This window comes from Prunus persica, chromosome G3, assembly GCF_000346465.2.
Source record: "Prunus persica cultivar Lovell chromosome G3, Prunus_persica_NCBIv2, whole genome shotgun sequence".
NCBI classification, from domain to species: Eukaryota; Viridiplantae; Streptophyta; class Magnoliopsida; order Rosales; family Rosaceae; genus Prunus; species Prunus persica.
The window spans coordinates 3430267-3448124 of NC_034011.1; the positions used below are offsets into that span (position 1 = coordinate 3430267).

General features: G+C 35.6%; 1 protein-coding gene across 4 annotated transcripts; it reads left to right on the forward strand.

Annotated features, from left to right (window-relative positions):
* Positions 541 to 4063, forward strand: LOC18783196 (protein indeterminate-domain 7). 4 transcript variants are annotated; one of them, XM_020560620.1, is made up of 4 exons: positions 541 to 760; positions 1263 to 1588; positions 1705 to 2101; positions 2691 to 4063. In XM_020560620.1, the coding sequence occupies exons 2-4, from the start codon at positions 1366 to 1368 to the stop codon at positions 3829 to 3831; spliced, it is 1761 nt and encodes a 586-aa protein (XP_020416209.1). In that variant the 5' UTR covers positions 541 to 760; positions 1263 to 1365; the 3' UTR covers positions 3832 to 4063. The 4 variants fall into 4 exon arrangements, with proteins under 4 accessions (XP_020416209.1, XP_020416208.1, XP_020416207.1 ...); XM_020560619.1 differs by lacking the exon at positions 541 to 760 and adding an exon at positions 829 to 973; XM_020560621.1 differs by lacking the exon at positions 541 to 760 and adding an exon at positions 1002 to 1126.

A 17858-nucleotide genomic window follows, 5' to 3' on the forward strand; every position in this document is an offset into this window, starting at 1 on the left:
AGCAAAAGAGGCGGCCAAGCAGTTGTCTATAGAGCTTTAGCTTGTGTAGATCCATAATCTGATCGAATCTGTATTTGGTAGATTTTTTTATTCTTCGAAGCATGCAAAATTGTCAGAAATTTCAACTCTTTGTTTTATCCTTGTAAGTTGTGATTTAAGTGAGAATAAGTGAAGGGTAAAGAAGCAGAAAAATGTAATAGAAAACTGAAAATATTAAAAAGCTGAAAAGAGCTTTAAGCCATGCCCTGTTAGAGAATTAATCAATGGATCAATCATGCCACTGTAATTGTAGAAAGTTTGGGAAAGGGTCTACTGCCCATGATGTAAAACATACATTTCAAAATCACTCTCTCTCTCTCTCTCTCTCTCTCTCTCATATATATATATATATATATAGATTTATAAATGTACAAATGATACTGTCTTTTTACATAGTTGCTTTTTATGCTCTCCTTTTTTTATTTTTCCTGCTTACTTTATAAGAGATAGAAGAGAAAGGTTGGAGAGTATAGTAGTGATTAGTTTAAAGGTTTCTTAGGTTCAGAAAAGATAAAACTTTGTTAAAAGCTTTTCTTGTGCATACAATAATAAAGAAGTGAGTGAGAGAGAAAGAGAGAGAAGGGAGAGAGAGATTTTTCTGGGGTTTGTGGAAGAGAATAGAGGAAAAGACAGAAAGTGCAAACGTCAGTGTTTAGCCGTAGGGTTCCCTTCGCTTGTGGTTTTTGTGAGTTTTGTTTTGGACTAGTTGAGGATTACAGAGGTATATCTCTTATCATCCACATCTCTCTCTCTCTCTCTCTCTCTCTCTCTCTCTCTCTCTCTCTCTCTCTCTCTCTCTCTCTCTCTCTCTCTAAGTTTTATATAGCCAGTATTTATCTTTTCTTCATATTTGTGTGGCCATAGTTTGGATTTTCTTGGTATTGTCAAGCATATGGCTACTGAACCATATTGAAGGAGAAAAGTAGCTAGATAGGTAGAGGATCTGGTTTAGCTGCACTCCTCTCTCTCTCTCTCTCTCTCTCTCTCTCTCTCTCTCTCTCTCTGTGTTGTTTCTTTTGAGCCTTCAAAAAACAAAAAATTGTCTCTTGGGTTGGAGCCAAACAAATTTAAGTAAGAAACAATCAAGGTGTGTGTGTGCATAGTGGGTGTTATGGGGTTGAAAGACTAAAACTCGAGTGACATCCATTTTTGCCTCTTATTAGGTTTCCTTCCTTCTCTCTCTTCAGCTTTTTTCTTTGTTTTGTTTTGTCTTTAATTATCAGATCCTGAAGTCCTCATCACTCAGAGAATCAAGATCCACATATACATGGGCCATAATGATGCAAGCTTAATAGCAATTCAAGAATTTTCATATCCAACAAAAAGATGATGAAGGGTTTGATGTTCCAACAACAACAGCAACAGCAACACTCACAACTGGTGGATGAGAATATGTCTAATCTAACTTCAGCATCAGGTGAAACTGCCAGTGTCTCTTCTGGCAACAGAAATGAAATTGGCACCAGTTTTTCCCAACAGTTTTTTGCTCCACCTCCATCTCAAACTCAACCAGCTCTGAAAAAGAAAAGAAACCTCCCAGGCAATCCAGGTAACCAAACTTAATTAATATGATCTCTCTCTCTCTCTCTCTCTCTCTCTCTCTCTCTCTCTCTCTGGATGTTTTGGTTCAAACTTAAATTAAAATTTTGGTTAATTTTGGATCAGACCCAGAAGCAGAAGTAATAGCCTTGTCTCCCAAGACACTCATGGCAACAAACAGATTCATCTGTGAGATCTGCAATAAAGGGTTCCAAAGAGATCAGAATCTTCAGCTTCACAGAAGAGGGCACAATCTGCCATGGAAGCTTAAGCAAAGAACAAGCAAAGAGGTGAGGAAGAAGGTGTATGTGTGCCCAGAAGCCAGCTGTGTGCACCATGACCCTTCAAGAGCTCTTGGTGACCTGACTGGAATCAAGAAGCACTTTTGCAGAAAGCATGGTGAGAAGAAGTGGAAATGTGACAAGTGCTCAAAGCGGTACGCGGTTCAATCGGATTGGAAAGCTCATTCCAAGACCTGTGGCACTAGGGAGTACAGATGTGACTGTGGAACCCTTTTCTCGAGGTAACTAATTAACCTCAAATTCATCATCTTTTCAAGCATTCACATTCATGAAATTGCAAGACCACTCTCTTAGTAATTTATTCAAACACTAACAAGACATACATCTTCACTTCACCTATGAACTAAGGATAGTGGGGGGCAATTTTAGCAAAAGCTAATTAATTTCTGAAAACCCAAATTTCAAATCGTAGAATTTGTTCAATTAAGTTACTTATTTTGGCATTGGGTTGTATTTAAGTCACATTCTTTATTTGGTGCTCCTACTTTGACACCTATCTAGAGAAAAGTGGGGATGAAGGGCATGCTTACAACTTACTATGGATGGAAATTTTTAATGCACCACCCTAATTTGGACTGTCTGTCCTTAGCTCTCTGAAATTTTTTTTATTAAAAATAAAATAAAACAGAAAGAGATGAGCAAAAGAGAGAGAGGGAAGTCAATACATATCTGCAAATGTGTTTATGTAATAGAGCACTTTATGACATGGTTGCTTTTGTTTTCTTGTGGTTTGTCTGTTTTTGGGATTTTTTTGGGGAAAAATTCCACAACAATGTTATTCCTGTTTCACACAAATTTTTTCTGCTTCAGGAGGGATAGTTTCATCACCCACAGAGCCTTCTGTGATGCTTTAGCAGAGGAGAGTGCAAGAGCCATCGCCACAGGAAATAACAACCCTCTCCTCATCTCCCCTCAACAACAGCAATTACAACAGCCTGGATCTTCATCAGCATCTCATCATCATCACATGAACCTTAACCAAGTTCAATTAGCCCACCAATTCCAAGACCTCCATGGATTTTCATTGAAAAAAGAGCAGCAAAGTTTCACAAGCCTGAGGCCAGACCTGCCTCCTTGGCTGGCCTGCCCTGGCCCACCCAACAACACTTCCATTGACCTTTCCTCATCCTCCTCAATCTTCTCCCCAAGGCTAGACCAAAATTTCACACAAACCCACCAAGATTTATCCCTCCATGATCACAACAGTACAGCCCCAAACCCAAACCCAAACCCTAACCCTAGCCTGGGCCCCACCCTCCCACCCTTCCAGCCTGCCCCTTCCCCACACATGTCAGCAACTGCATTGCTTCAGAAGGCAGCTCAGATGGGTGCAACAATGAGCAGCAAGAATAGCACAGCCTCTGCAGCAGCAGCAACCTCTGCAGGTTCCTCACCACAACCCATGATGAGGTCCCACCAGAACAACCATGGTCATGTGCCTGATTTTGGTGGTCACGTGTCCAGTTTTGGAAATAATACAGCTGCAGCAGCAACAACAGGGGCAGGAGGAGCCAGTGCTTCTAGTAATAATGGCACTGGTCCTCCTGCATCATCCTCAGGTATTCATCAAAACCAAAATCAAAACCAAAATCAAAATCAACATCAAGCTTCTCTTCTGCGTGACATGATGAATTCTCTGTCCTCTGGAACTGGGTTCGAAGGAGCTTCTTTTGAGCTGGATGCTTTTGGGTCCATGCCAACAGTTTTGAACAATTCAAAGAAAGACACAAACAATTCAAACAATCCATCATCTGCCCATTTCAACAGGTCAAGCGCCAGTGATGAAGGTGGTGGCCATGGCGAAGGTTTGACCAGAGACTTCCTAGGGTTGAGAGCTCTCTCTCACAGTGACATTCTCAACATTGCTGGGCTTGGAAGCTGCGTGACCAGTGCAGCAACAGCTGGTGCTTCTTCTTCCCTTGACCAAACCCACAAACCCTGGCAGGGTTAGCTTTGGCTACTTAGCTAGCTATAGCTGCCACATACGGATCACCATATAATTGAACATGAACATCCTTTATATTTTTGTTTTTTGTTTTTTCTTAAATATATAATTAATTACTCTTTTTGTCTTAATTACTGTCTGTCAATCTTCTTCCCAAAGGGAAGGCCTCGTGATATGATCAAACTTGATATGCCGGCATTTTAATTAATGAATTACGTATGTGGCTCTTTTCGACAAATTTTTTGCCCCACGGTTTTAATTTTCCAAGTTGTAATTCATGGTAATATTATGGTTCTCTATATATAAATATATATTAAGATTAAATTGATACATATACCAATTAGCGTGCATGGATCATATACGTTGTATTAGCAAATACTTATCAGATGGTTCAAGTATTCATGAAATGCAAATACTTCGCTTCTTATCAGGTAAGTATGAGCTATGTCGGATAAGATATAGCGACTTTGCAACAAAACAAGAGGATATATAAATATATATATATATAGAGGTAGGTCCCACAATATTAATTTATGAGCGTTGTTGCTATACCAAGAAAACAAATCAAACAAAACACAAAAATGTTGAAAAATAGTTAGTCCAGAGACATGTCAGTTTGACTGCATAGTGCATGGGTCACTCCAAAACCCATTAAATTTAAAACATTGCTAAACAGGAACACCATGCAGGATTGGGTAGGGCAACGACAATACTTCCCCTAAAGCTTCCTCTTGTGTTCAATTTCGCTCTCTATATTATATTGAGATTGAGTTGGTACTTCCCATTAAAGGCAAAAAAAGTAAATAAATTATGCTGCCACTAACCCCAAAATCGTGGGCGGTCCAATATCTGGGCCCACTTCAAACATAATTTACAAAAAGTAAAAATAATTTGTCTTAAGCATTCGATCATATACTTAAACTCACACTAATTAATGATTCAAATCAAATCTCTATAACAAATCTTATGTAGGTTTAGCGCTCTCTCTCTCTCCCTCTCTCTCTCTCTCTCTCTCATGTAGCAATATATTATTACTATCTAATTTTAAAGCAGGGGGCTTTGAATATGCGAATATATGCATGTTAGTAAAAGTGGTAAAGGGGTGGGATATACGGATTATGGGTACAAAAAAGCATTGGATTCTCCCAGAAAAAAGATTCGTGAAATGTGCTCAAGGCAGAAAGGATGTGTACATGTACACAGTACATGGAACATGTAGGCTGAGCAAAGTTAGCTTTGGATGTGTTTGGATATTGCTGCTCAATTCAAAACAAAAGAGATAGAAAAATAGAGATGCCCTTTGACACCTAATGTGGGTGCAAGTGGGATTCAATCCCGAGGGAAGATCACTCTTTCTCATTGGCTCAAGGAATTTGTACCTCACTTTATGCCACTGTGGCAATATTCCAAACAAATCACGTATTATATCATCATGCGTGATTTATTTATATAACAGTACGTGATTGACGTAAAATATTATCACAGAGTAATATCCTGTAATTCTTCGCTATTGTAGAGGTAATGTATCATTTTTTAAAAATAATTTGTCCCCATAAAAAATATATATGAGAGAGAGAGAGAGAAAGAGGGATTCTGTATTTTTATGGATATTTCCACATATATAGTACCTAGAGTGGGAAAATTAGACAAGGTGAGAAATGGGTTTTGAATATTTCCACCATAAATAAAAAATAATAACAGAGAAAGCTCAGTAGTGGGTCAACATGATTTTGTTCTTTCTCGAGATAAATTAAATTAAATTATAATAGAAGTGTGGGAATATTTTCTTAAAAAGTGGAAAGAAAAAAGAGAAATTGATGTGACCTGCATGTAAGAATTAATAATTGTAACACCCATGGATGTTATTTACTTCCATGGGTTTTGCTATTGCTTAATGTTGTAAATTAAGTTTGATAGCAACTCTTATGATCGTCAGTGCTTATATTAATTAAGTAAATCAAGGATTATATATATTGCCATTAAGATACTAATTTCTAAAGGGCTATTATTTCACTTTCTAGTTTCTGGTATATTTATATAAGATGCATGATTAGTTAGTGCTTCAGCAAGTGCCTTCTCAACAGAGCAGCCACCATTAACTAATTGCCTCTTAATTAATTTTTTTAAGAGTTTGTTTGGGAGTGATTCTGAATATGTCAAAAAACACTTTTATGAAGAAGCACATGAGAGATGTTTATGTTTAGAATCACTTAAAATCATGGAGAAGTACATAAGAGGTGGTTCTCCCCATAAGTGATTATGACCTATCCAGAATCACTTTCAAACAAGCCCTAAATCCTCAAGCTTCAAGTAGCTAAATTATATATATATATATATAAATTTTAATGATGTTTCTTTCTGTGTACGTGTGTGTTCATGTGCGGACGCCAGAGAGAAAGAGCTAGAGGGAGACTTAATCAATTAATTAATTAATTAATTAATTAATTTACATATGTATATAAATTTATATCATATGTGTTGAGCAATCAAATAATTAAGAAATGATTAGCCTATCATCAGATAAAGTGGGTTTATAAAAAAAAAAATCAGAGTTATATAAAGAGATTCTCATCTCTAAAGAGAGAGAGAGATATATATTATTTTGGTTGTTGCAATGTTAGGTCAATATATGAATATAGATATAGATAGTGTGTAATGCATGTATAGATGTGTCTGGGCTTACTTTGGGAGAGTGGTCTCTAATTGGCACCTGTCCTTTTCATTGGTTTTCAGAAAATAATTAAACAAATTTAGATCAACAAAAGATTCCTCTGATTTCCCACTTCTCTCATGCATGATCATCATCTTATAATGAAATGTTGTATGAGAGAGAGAGAGAGAGAGAGAGAGAGAGAGAGAGAGAGGTTTCTGAAATTACACACATGCCAACAATGCCATTTTGATGTTTGCTTTGAGCATGAAGCATGAGTGATGTAGGAGAGCATGTTTGTCATTTCATAAAATAGGCAAGGAGAGGTGGGCTCAGTCCCTAAGCCCAAGGCATGCCTATACCTTTTTCTTCTCCTTTTTTTGGTTGGGTTGGAGGCTGGCCCTCCCTGCTCAGGCTCGGCTAGCGTCTATATAAATTGGATGCTTTGGTGGGTGCTTTTTGTCTGGTGGGTTTAGGTAAGCTTAGCTATAGAAAAAAGAAGAAAGAAAGATATATCTAAAAGCTGCAGAAAATTACCAAAGCTGCTGAGCTGACGAGTTGCCAGAATAAAAATGAAATGGCAAATGGTTTTGTTTGTTTGTTTGTTGTTTGTGTATTTTTATAGTTGGCATGGCTAAAAACTAGTTGACTTGTCTTTGTAAAGATGTTTTGCTCTCTTTGCGTTAATAATGTCACCTTTTTTCTTTGACTTACCGTCTCTCTCTCTCTCATGCATATAGGAATAGGAGAGAGATCTGGATATATCTCTTGTTCTCTTTTCAAAAAGTAATGGCAGGCTAGCCTGCTTACTGCTCATGAACAATCATTTTGTTGTGGTATGGCTGGAACTGGTGTCTGAAATTGTTGCATATGTGATGATGACATTTCTCTCTTTTACTTGTACCAGTGATGATGAGAGGGGTTAATTAATATTTGGTGACTTATATGCAGATGTAAAACATGAATTAATAAGCCATATGGCAAAGGAATGCTGAATTAAAATCTTAGCAGCAGGTAATGATTATTACATGTTTTAGGGGCTATTTTATTCCTTTCATTACTTTTTGTGTTTTTGAATCATTGCATGCATGGGAATTAGAGCAATTAACCTAACATCATCATCATAATCATTTAAAAGAGGAAAAAAAAAAACTTTGGTTACTTTTGTCAAAAAGTATATTTTCCACACTGCCATTATTCCTCATTTGTTCTTTGTTGGGAAGCAGAGGCTATCTTCCCCCACTTAATCAATTTATGGATAAACTCCTACAAACTCAAGATCACACAATTAACTACAATAAGGGCATCAACGGGGTTTAGCTTAGTAAAAAATGACTCTAATTACAAATCAATGGTCTTACGTTTGAACTCTTATGGCGAGCACCTTAGCGGTGTATGTGAGAAAATCCCATTCCGTTTTCTTAATTTTGGCAACAACAAAGAAACACCCACAACAACCGCAACACAAAATTAAATGCAAGAAATCTCCTCGACGTTTTAACCACTTTTTTTTGTGGACCTCAACATTTTAATGACCATATGTTATGAAAAAGGTCCTCTCTTTTTTTTCTGTCGAAAAATGTTATGAAAAAGGTCTAAACACAATTCTCATGGGCAATTTCTGAGTATCCTAAGACAATTCTTGGGTGTCCCAACATCACTATAGAATTTCGCCACTCTATAGCAAATGGGTAGTTCGGCCTGCCGCCGGGAGCATGTTTTTAGACCTTGGCCAACTTGAAGATGGGTCAGCTCATTTGGGTTAAAATGAATCAACGGCCCAACTGCTCATTGTATACTCTTTTTTTTCTTGCCAGAGCTCATTATATTCATTTTATTTTAATATACGGTAATTGCGCATTGTACTTTATTTTCCCGTCAAAGTCAAGAAGGAAAAGGGGGTGTTTTCACACACTGCGCCAATGTGTCATGAGAATTCAAATTTGGGGCCACTAATTTGTGAATTATGAACATTTTTCACTAGATTATGCCCCGTTGGCAATTGCTTATAATATACTCAAGGGGCTTCTGAATGCACACTATAAATAAATAACTTTTATTGTCCTCCATTACAACAATCACCTAGGATGGAGAAGGTTTCTTCTCCTTATTTATTCTAGGGGTTAATCGTTTTATTAGTCCTTGAATTTAGACCCGATTTGCATTTGAGTACCTCAATTTCCAAAACGGTTCTCGCGGGCCTTTAACGTTAGTTTTGTTAGAACAAATGGTTTTGCCGTCAATTTTGTTAACTTTTCTGTTAAGTGCAGGGGTAAAATGGTATTTTTGTACGATTAAAATATGAATAAAAAATTAAAATTAAACTCTCTCTCCTCCTTTATCCCGATTTCCCAAAACTTGAATTTTTTTTGGGTTGGTTTTTTATTTGATTTGATTTTATTGTTATTTTAAAGATATGATTTTTTATTCATTTTTTTGGTTTTAATATAAAAATACTATTTTGCCCCTGCATTTAACAGAAAAAGTTAACAAAATTGATGGTAGGACCATTTGTCCAAATGAAACTAAAGTTAAAGAACGGAAATCATTTTGAAAATTGAGGTACTCAAATGCAAATTGGGTCAAAGTTCAAAGACTAATAAAACGATTAACCCTTTATTCTAGGGGAATGCTAACAATCTTCTCTTTCGGACCTTCTCTTTTTTTCTCATGACATGTGTCACTTTCCTTACACAAAAAACAATGTAATTAATGCATCAAATAAGATACCATTTGTTTCCAAATTTGCCCTTATTTTTTGTATTGATTTTAATGTTTCCTTAAATTTATTATCCAAAATTGTTACAACTTTCTTATCACCTTGTTAAAAAATTAAATAAGAAAAAACATTAGTTATTTATTTTTATTTTTTTCTGTTTTGAAAGACTCCAACAAATAAGACTTACCTAATTAAATGGTTTATGACTTACCAAATTAATGGTTTGAAAATGCAATCAATGAACTTCCTTTTAAAATAGACTTCCTTAGAAGGACGTCTTTTGTCTGTATGAAAAAAGGATATATCCTTTGTGAATTTTTTTAAGGTCATTATTGAGTTTTTTTTTAAAACACAAAAAAAAAAAAATTCCTCTTTAAAAATGAGACATTTTCTTTTAAAAAAGCAGAAAATTTTAATTTTTTTACATATGGTAAAAGAGTTGTAAAAAAAATTGGATAAATTGAAGGACAATACATTTAATAAGGGTAAACTTGAAAAACAAAAAGTGGTTTGTTTGATGTGTTAATGTCATTATGTTAAGTGTATGGGAAGTGACACATGTCATGAGGAAAAGGGAGAAGGTTACTAGCATTTCCCATCATTCAATGAAACAAACACTAACTAGTTCTTTCTCATGTGAAATTTTTTACATTTCTCACTTCTTCACATGCACCTTGCCTTTCCTGAACTGGTCTGTCAATTTTCTATTATGTCTGAACTTATTGATGTGCATGAGTTCCTATCGTGTATTGGGGGAACAAACAAAAAGGAAGACAGATTAATCAATGAAATAATGTATGGAATTTCCATTCTTTCTTTATGTAATTTTCATATTAAATGACGAAGAAAATTCTAGAGGAAAACAGATTAGTCAATGAAATAATGTATGGAATTTCCGCTCTTTCTATATGTAATTTTCATATTAAACAAAGAAGAAAATTCTAGAGGAAGGCAGATTAGTCAATGAAATAATGTATGGAATTTCCGCTCTTTCTTTATGTAATTTTCATATTAAACGACGAAAAAAATTCTAGAGGAAGACAGATTAGTCAATGAAATAATGTATGGAATTTTCGCTCTTTCTTTATGTAATTTTCATATTAAACGACGAAGATAATTCTAGAGAAAGACAGATTAGTCAATGAAATAATGTATGAAATTTTCGCTTTTTTTTATGTACTTTTCATACTAAATGACCAAGAAAATTCTAAAGGTAAACTTATCAGAAAAGGATATACATGTGCTCATAAATGAAAAAGTAAAATACATGTCCTCCTCTTTTATTCTGAGGAGTGGGACAAAAGTGGGTGTTTATAAGACTTGAGGAAGGCTTTTACCAATCAATCAATGAAGACTAGAGGAAGACTTTTACCAATCAATCAATCAAGACTAGAGGAAGACTTAAATACCAATGAATGGCTCTTTTATTGGGGGAACGAGTGCGTGGGTGTTAAAACTCATTAGAGAAAGACTAGAGGACTATACCACATCATGTGGTAGATAATGTGTCAATTTGCAAATAACTTAAGTAGCAAGTGGACTATACTAGCCACCTACAGCTTTAAGCTTGATCATTCAGATAATGCTTGCATCCTCTGTTTTATCGCGGCTGCTAGCACAAAGAAAGCCGATGCTTTCGTTGCCTCTTCTACCTCCACACGGCATTGCTCTGTCGAGCTTTCTCTCATTGCAGAGAATTCTCCACTACTGCCTTCGGTAGGAATATGGGTTGTGTCTCAGTTAGTGTGGTTGATCTTCCTAATTGCCTAAGTTAGCTTTGCCTTACCAACTACCTAATCAGACATAAATCCCTTCCTTGGAAAGAAAGTTACTAGCATAACTATATAAGACTTTTAACAGTTGTCACATATGATTATGTGTGTTAAACCCTTTTCAACCTTAACCCTAGAATTACACAGAGTAACAAGTATTATTTATTGAATTATCTAAACAGTACAATATTTTAACAACTCATTCTTGATACAATAATTGCCTAATATAGCTGTAAGCTCTCATTAACTAATTCGGTTAGAAACTAATTTCTTAACTATTCAATTAACAAACTGACTATGCCAGCTCATCACTAATCCAGCTCAGCAATGATGAAGGTTCCTAACAATGTGATCAGCCGATGTGACGTAGTGTTATTGATTAAAATATAGTCATCCCTACCACCTCATGTAAATCCCACAAGACTCCCATTCACGGAGGGAAGCTAGTAGGGGGAATGCTAGCAACATTCTCTCCAATCTTCTCTTTTGGACCTTCTCCATTTTTCTCATGACATGTGTCACTTTCCTTACATTAAAAACAATGTAATTAATGCATCAAATAAGGTAACATTTGTTTCCAAATTTACCCTTATTTTCTGTATTGATTTTAATGTTTCTTTAAATTTATTATCCAAATTTGTTACAACTTTCTTATCACCTTGTCAAAAAATTAAATAAGAAAAAACATTAGTTTTTTTTTTCTTTTTTGAAAGACTCCAACAAATAAGACTTACCTAATTAATTGGTTAGAAAAAAAAAATCAATAATCAGACTTACCGAATTAATGGTTTGAAAATGCAATCAATGAACTTCCTTTGAAGGACGTCTTTTGTCTGCATAAAAAAAATGATATATCTTTTGTGGATTTTTTAAAGGTCATTATTGTGTTTTTTTTTATAACAAAAAAAAAATGTTTTTCCTCTAAAAAAATATAGAAATTTCTTTGAAAAAACAAAATTTTTAAATATTTTACATATGGTAAGAGAGTTGCAAGAAAAATTGGATAAATGGAAGGACAATACATTTAATAAGGGTAAACTTGGAAAACAAAAGGTGGTTTGTTTGATGTATTAATGTCATTATTTTTAGTGTATGGGAAGTGACACATGTCATGAAAAAAAAAGAGAAGGTCTAAGAGCAACTCCACCCATTTATCCTTAACCATGGCAAGAGGGGAGCTAGGGCAGCCACTATTCACGTGAATAGTAGTTGCCCTTGCAAATAGTATTTTGTGTTTCCACCCTTTGCCATGGCAAAGGGCAATTACTATTCATTTCTTTATTTTTTTCACAAATTTTTGTACCTCAATAATTAATTTGGATAATATTTTCGGGTTCCTACGTGTCAATACTATTTATATCTCATAATCGGATAAATTTTTCAATTTCAAATTTCAGATAAATTTAAAAAAAAAAAATTGACTGGTATTTATAGAAAAAAAATTCATTAATTTTTGGGTATTTTTAAAAAAAATTTCAGTATTTTATTGCAAAAAAATTAGCTGCCGTTGGATTGGAGGAAAAAATCCGATCGGAGAGCCCAGACAACGCCACATGGCAACAGAAAAATAAAATAAAATGAGTGGGCTGACACCAACCTGGCGTCAACAATGACATCAGCCCAGCCCTCAGGCTTGAGCTCTGGCTGAATTGGCCTGAGGGTCAGCCCGACTTCGTAGGTCCCACTCCCAATCCGGGCTTGGGCTCCTCGCTGGAACTGAGTTTTTTTTTTTCTCCCCCCAGCCTCTGGCTGGGCTTGCCATTGAAGTTGCTTTAAAAGAAAAGGTTGAAGAGAAAGTTACTAACATTCTCCTTTACTCTATTGCCCAATTAAACTTCCATGGATAAATAGAAAAGTTGAAATATCATTTCATGCTACAGTTCATCAAGTATAAGACTTTTCCTAAAAAAAAACATAAAAGTTCACAATAAAAGCAATGTTGTAAAAGAATAAAAGAATAAACATGTGGAGCCCACTAACTATTCATTACTGTTCATTCGGCGGCTTGATAGAGTTTTCATTACTGTTCATTACTGTTCATTTGGCGGCTTTGATAGAGTCTGTCTGTCACGGGTGAACAGTGATGAATAGTGATGAATAGTGATTATTTCAGCCTATAAATAAGAAGAGAAACGGAAAGAAGAAGAAGAGAAAAAAGAGAAAGGAAGAGAAGGAAGAAAGAGGAAAGAGAGAGCAGAGAGAAATTCTCCTAGAGAGAAAATTCAGTGAGCCGCATATATTGTAAACACTAAACTTGTAGCCCTATACTTTTACATAGTGGAAAAGTTACTACTGCTGCTCTCCGAGGACGTAGGCATAGCCGAACCTCGTTAAATGCTGTGTCTCATCTACTTTACGTGCAGCTCTGAATTATCGCACATATTCTAGGTTATTTTATAACACGTTATCAGCACGAGAAGCTCTCAGGTATAATTTTTGTGATGCACTATTATTTATAATACTAACCATTATGTTGATGTAAAGAAGAAAAGCCAACGTATCTAGCTTTCCACTAATATATCAGTATAATATATATATATATATATTATATATATATGAAAAGTTGATGGTAATATAATATACTATATTTATCTGCTTTTCTATTACTAACCATTAACAAAAATGGACCCTTGGTAATACTAAACATATTATCAGTGGGAGACCGTTACTAATACTAACACTTTCCTTATCTTGTTCAAAGTGGTGGTTTTTATTCCCACATTTTTTTATTTATTTACTGTATGGTGTAGGTTTATTACCCATACAACAGTATTTATTTAAAAAGGTGGTGCGGGTTCATCGCCCACGCCTTTGCTTTTATTTAAATGTATGGAGCAGAATTAGTGCCCATATAAGCACGTTTACTTTACCGCATATTTAATTTATTTAAAGTATGGTGTGGGTTTATCGTCCATACCAGTAATTTATTTATCAGCAATTTATTTTATGAATTAATTGTGCTGTATGATGAGTTTTTACAGTGTGCAGATCAGGACCAGAAGTTCCTTGATCCTCATCATACAATTACATCAGGACTTGAAGATCCTTGATGATGATATTGATATGAGAGCTGGCAGTCTCTCCGGTACTATACTTGTAAACATGTGAATAAGGACCTGGGGTTCCTTAATGATGTAATAGTACCGTATTGGTTCATAGTGCCGTACACATGGATGATAACTGTACTGGCAGATGTACTGTACACATGAATAGATATGTATTCATGACTTGATGAACAGTACTATTCACATGAATAGTGACGTATGCATAAATATGAGCCATGGATGATAACTGTACTGGCAGATGTACTGTACACATGAATAGATATGTATTCATGACTTGATGAACAGTACTATTCACATAAATAGTGACGTATGCATAAATATTAACCATTTTGGATAAACCGTCACTGTACTGGCAGATGTACTGTACACATGAATAGATATGTATTCATGACTTGATGAACAGTACTATTCACATGAATAGTGACGTATGCATAAATATGTAAGGGCTTGAAGTCCCGGAATATGTACAGAAAATTGTAAAAATGTCCATACCATGAGAATATGTGGCTTTGGCCTGAAGTTCAAAATTTAAGAGTATTGAGAACCTGAAGTTCCAACAATTAAATGGACAACCCTTGAGGTATTATTGCAAATTGTGGTACACCACATATTTCTTTGGCATAAGAAGATGATGAATTTAATAAAGTTCGATTCTGTTATAATCGACACCTCAAGGAAGAAATATATTTTGTGAATTCCGGTTGTTAAGAATACACCGCGAAATGGATAATATCAATATAAACCTCAAATAATGAATTGAGGCTCCCCACATATTTTATTATACCTGGGCCGGAAGCCCATGGATCCAAATATATGAGAGATCCTGAACTTGAAGTTGTGGGTATATAGTAGTTAATGCTCTTCACTACTATATTGCGATATTATCGTGGCTTTTACTCAATTCATATTTCATGTCCATTTGAAAAGGGCAAATAAATTCTGAGTTTGTGCCCAGGCCAAAAGTTCCGGGCTACCATGCAATTTGGGAGAGACAATGTGGTTATTTGAACCTATAAGGCACAAGGTTCCAAACCGTCATTTTGAAAAGACGTAAAAACCACAGGTGCAAGTTTAAGAATGTGCGCAATTATTATTACAGAAACATACAACAGATAAATTTTTTCCACCTGCAATGAAGGTGCAGGCCCTGTAAAATCTATAAAATTACATTATGTTCTGGAAGCCTCTGAAGGAAGAGGACGGCGCCTCTTAAGCTTAGCCATGAGCTTCTCGTGGTCTCCCAAAATTCTTTCATTGGAGACCTGCAGCATGTCTAGCCTTCTCAGTGTATCAACTGAGTACGAACTCACCAGTTTCAACAAGGAATTATTCTCTCCTTTAAGTTTCTCAACCTCCTGTTGAGACTCATGAAGCATTCTTTGGAGAGACGAATTTTCAGTTGTCAGCTTCTCAACCTCGTTTGCTCTAACACGCAAACGATCAGCCATGTTAGAAACAGAAACAGCACTCTGAATGCTAAAAGCCATTGAGTCATCAATAGCCTCTTCCTCAGACCTCCCTGTTAACAGCATTTCATCCATTGGAGTAATGAAATTCCTAGCTACTATGACAGCAGTAGCATCATTCATCATCACAGAATCATTAACTGTGAGATGACGATTTTGGGATACAAAGGATGGACGCCAAACTTTGGCGTCACTGTTTGCTGTTGGAGCATCATTTAAATTGAAATAATTTGGGCAGGAAGAAGAGGAAGCCATTTTTGAGAAGGTTTCGAAGAAAGTCTTAGGAAAACTAAAGTTTCAGAAAATGAAGAAATTTGAGTTGAAACGCAGTTGCTCCAATCAAGTTTTACAAAGGCCATATCTATAGGAGGAAATATGGCTACTATTTTTCAGGACCCCAATATCTTCTCGAATCCTCATATTATCTTTTTCTTTCCTAGAGTCCAAAACTTCACGTGGCCTCTAATAATGCCTGTCGGCACTTTCGGCGTTTTCAAGCATTATTTTCAAAGCCGATCTTGCTTTACGGATTTCACGGAGCTACTTTTTCAAAAGCATCCCGAGAATCTCGCACTTTTTCAACAGCATCCCGAGAATCTCGCAATTTTCCTATGGTTAATTTGAAATTCACCGGTTCTACCTATTCATTGTATTTGTGTATAAATGTGTTACTAACGAAATTTTCTTTGCATAAGACATCCAGTTTACTCCATACCTAGTGATGCGATATCTACTTGTTTTTCTTATCAGTAAGCACTTAATATGCCTGAGAAGCAAGACTATCTCTGATCATCCATTTAGGAAGCAAGACTATCCCTGATCATGTTTCTGCAAGATCAGGGAATTGTAAAAGCGGCCTTATGCTCTAATCTCCTGAGGTCCTTCTAGACTAGGAGATATGAGAGCTTATTGTCTGCTCCCACCAGCTTCCTTCCCTGATTGCTTACCTTCTCTTGCAATCAATATCACATTATTTTTGCATTTTTTCTCTTTTTATAACTCTCTGTTCATAAGAGATTTTATTTCTTTAGAATGAACATCTGAAGAATGAATCCATGAAGTAATCCTAACTATGAGGGTTATTTGTTTTGACAGAGGCAAAAGAGTTGTGATTTTTTCTATTGCAGGATATAACTAGATCATCAAGCGCTACATTATATTTACTGGGCTGATATGAGCTTGAATGATACTTGAGAAAAGTTTCTCCCACCTAAGGATGTAAGCAATACTTGTGTTATTTTATGCTTATATACCTATTTGATATTTTATCTTGAAAGGTAACCAAATGGGGAGATAAGTCCGTTCCAAAAGAATGACTTGTATGTATCCATGAATTATTAATGCAAATTTTACAGATTGCAAGTTGGATACATTGATAATACACTGCACAGATTAAAAGTCCCATAAGAACATAACATGGGTATAGCAGTGATCAATATGATGCACGCCTGTTGCGTAGCAAATGATGTGGATTGAAGTCCCAAATGGACAATCCTTTGACATGTCAATATTGATATTATGCACGCCTAATGCGTAGCAAATTATATGGGTTAAAGTCTCATAATATGGGTTAAAGTCCCAGAAATTAATTGACATGTATGTATTAATCTGTGGCATGCCTGCAGCATGACAGATATATGGGTTCTCAATGTTCCAACTCCCTAAATAGAGATTATCCACGCCCTACTACTAAATAACGCTCCAATGGAGGTTATAATCCACATTCTCACATAATAAAAGCCCCATGAAGTGGCTTGGGTACCCAAAAGCAAAGAAATGCTTATAATTGATGCATGCGCATGCAAATGAGAATGGTGGGATCATGAATTGATGAATGACAATTTCTGATCATGAATTGATGAATGACAATTTTTGGTTTTGGAGTAGCTATTCAAATCATCAATGGGCTGTGTTGATTGGAACCACGTTCAATTATTAAATGTCGACAATATCATTGGCCAAAATGGAATGAGGCAATTCCATTATAGATGAGAATGAACGTGAAAGAACAAACCCACAGTACGAACCCTAAAAGATGTTAATATTAAAAGTTATACTTAGGTGTTCGAAATAAAAAGGGAATATACCTACTTTGTATGACACAATGTTTTTGACATAAACAAGGGATGTTGGGTTTTCTCCATATTTATAGATTCAATTGTGCCCCTTTATTGCACATTTACGAAGACCAACATGTTATCTTTAAGGGTTATTTAATGCACAGAGCATATCACCTGAAGTGATTCCCTAAAGATATATAAATAGCTGGGTTAAAGCTATATAATGTGTCATAGAGTTTAATCCCTTTAAACAAAATCCTTGAAAAGATTGAAATTGCATGAAGCAAGTCTGTGGACATGT

What these genes read in the sequence shown, in the direction of transcription:
- LOC18783196 (XM_020560620.1), top strand. Translation starts at nt 1,366, where the DNA reads ATGATGAAGGGTTTGATGTTCCAACAACAACAGCAACAGCAACACTCA. An exon ending in AAACCTCCCAGGCAATCCAG is followed by an intron (nt 1,589 to 1,704) that starts GTAACCAAACTT and finishes ATTTTGGATCAG; the next exon opens with ACCCAGAAGCAGAAGTAATA. An exon ending in TGTGGAACCCTTTTCTCGAG is followed by an intron (nt 2,102 to 2,690) that starts GTAACTAATTAA and finishes TTTCTGCTTCAG; the next exon opens with GAGGGATAGTTTCATCACCC.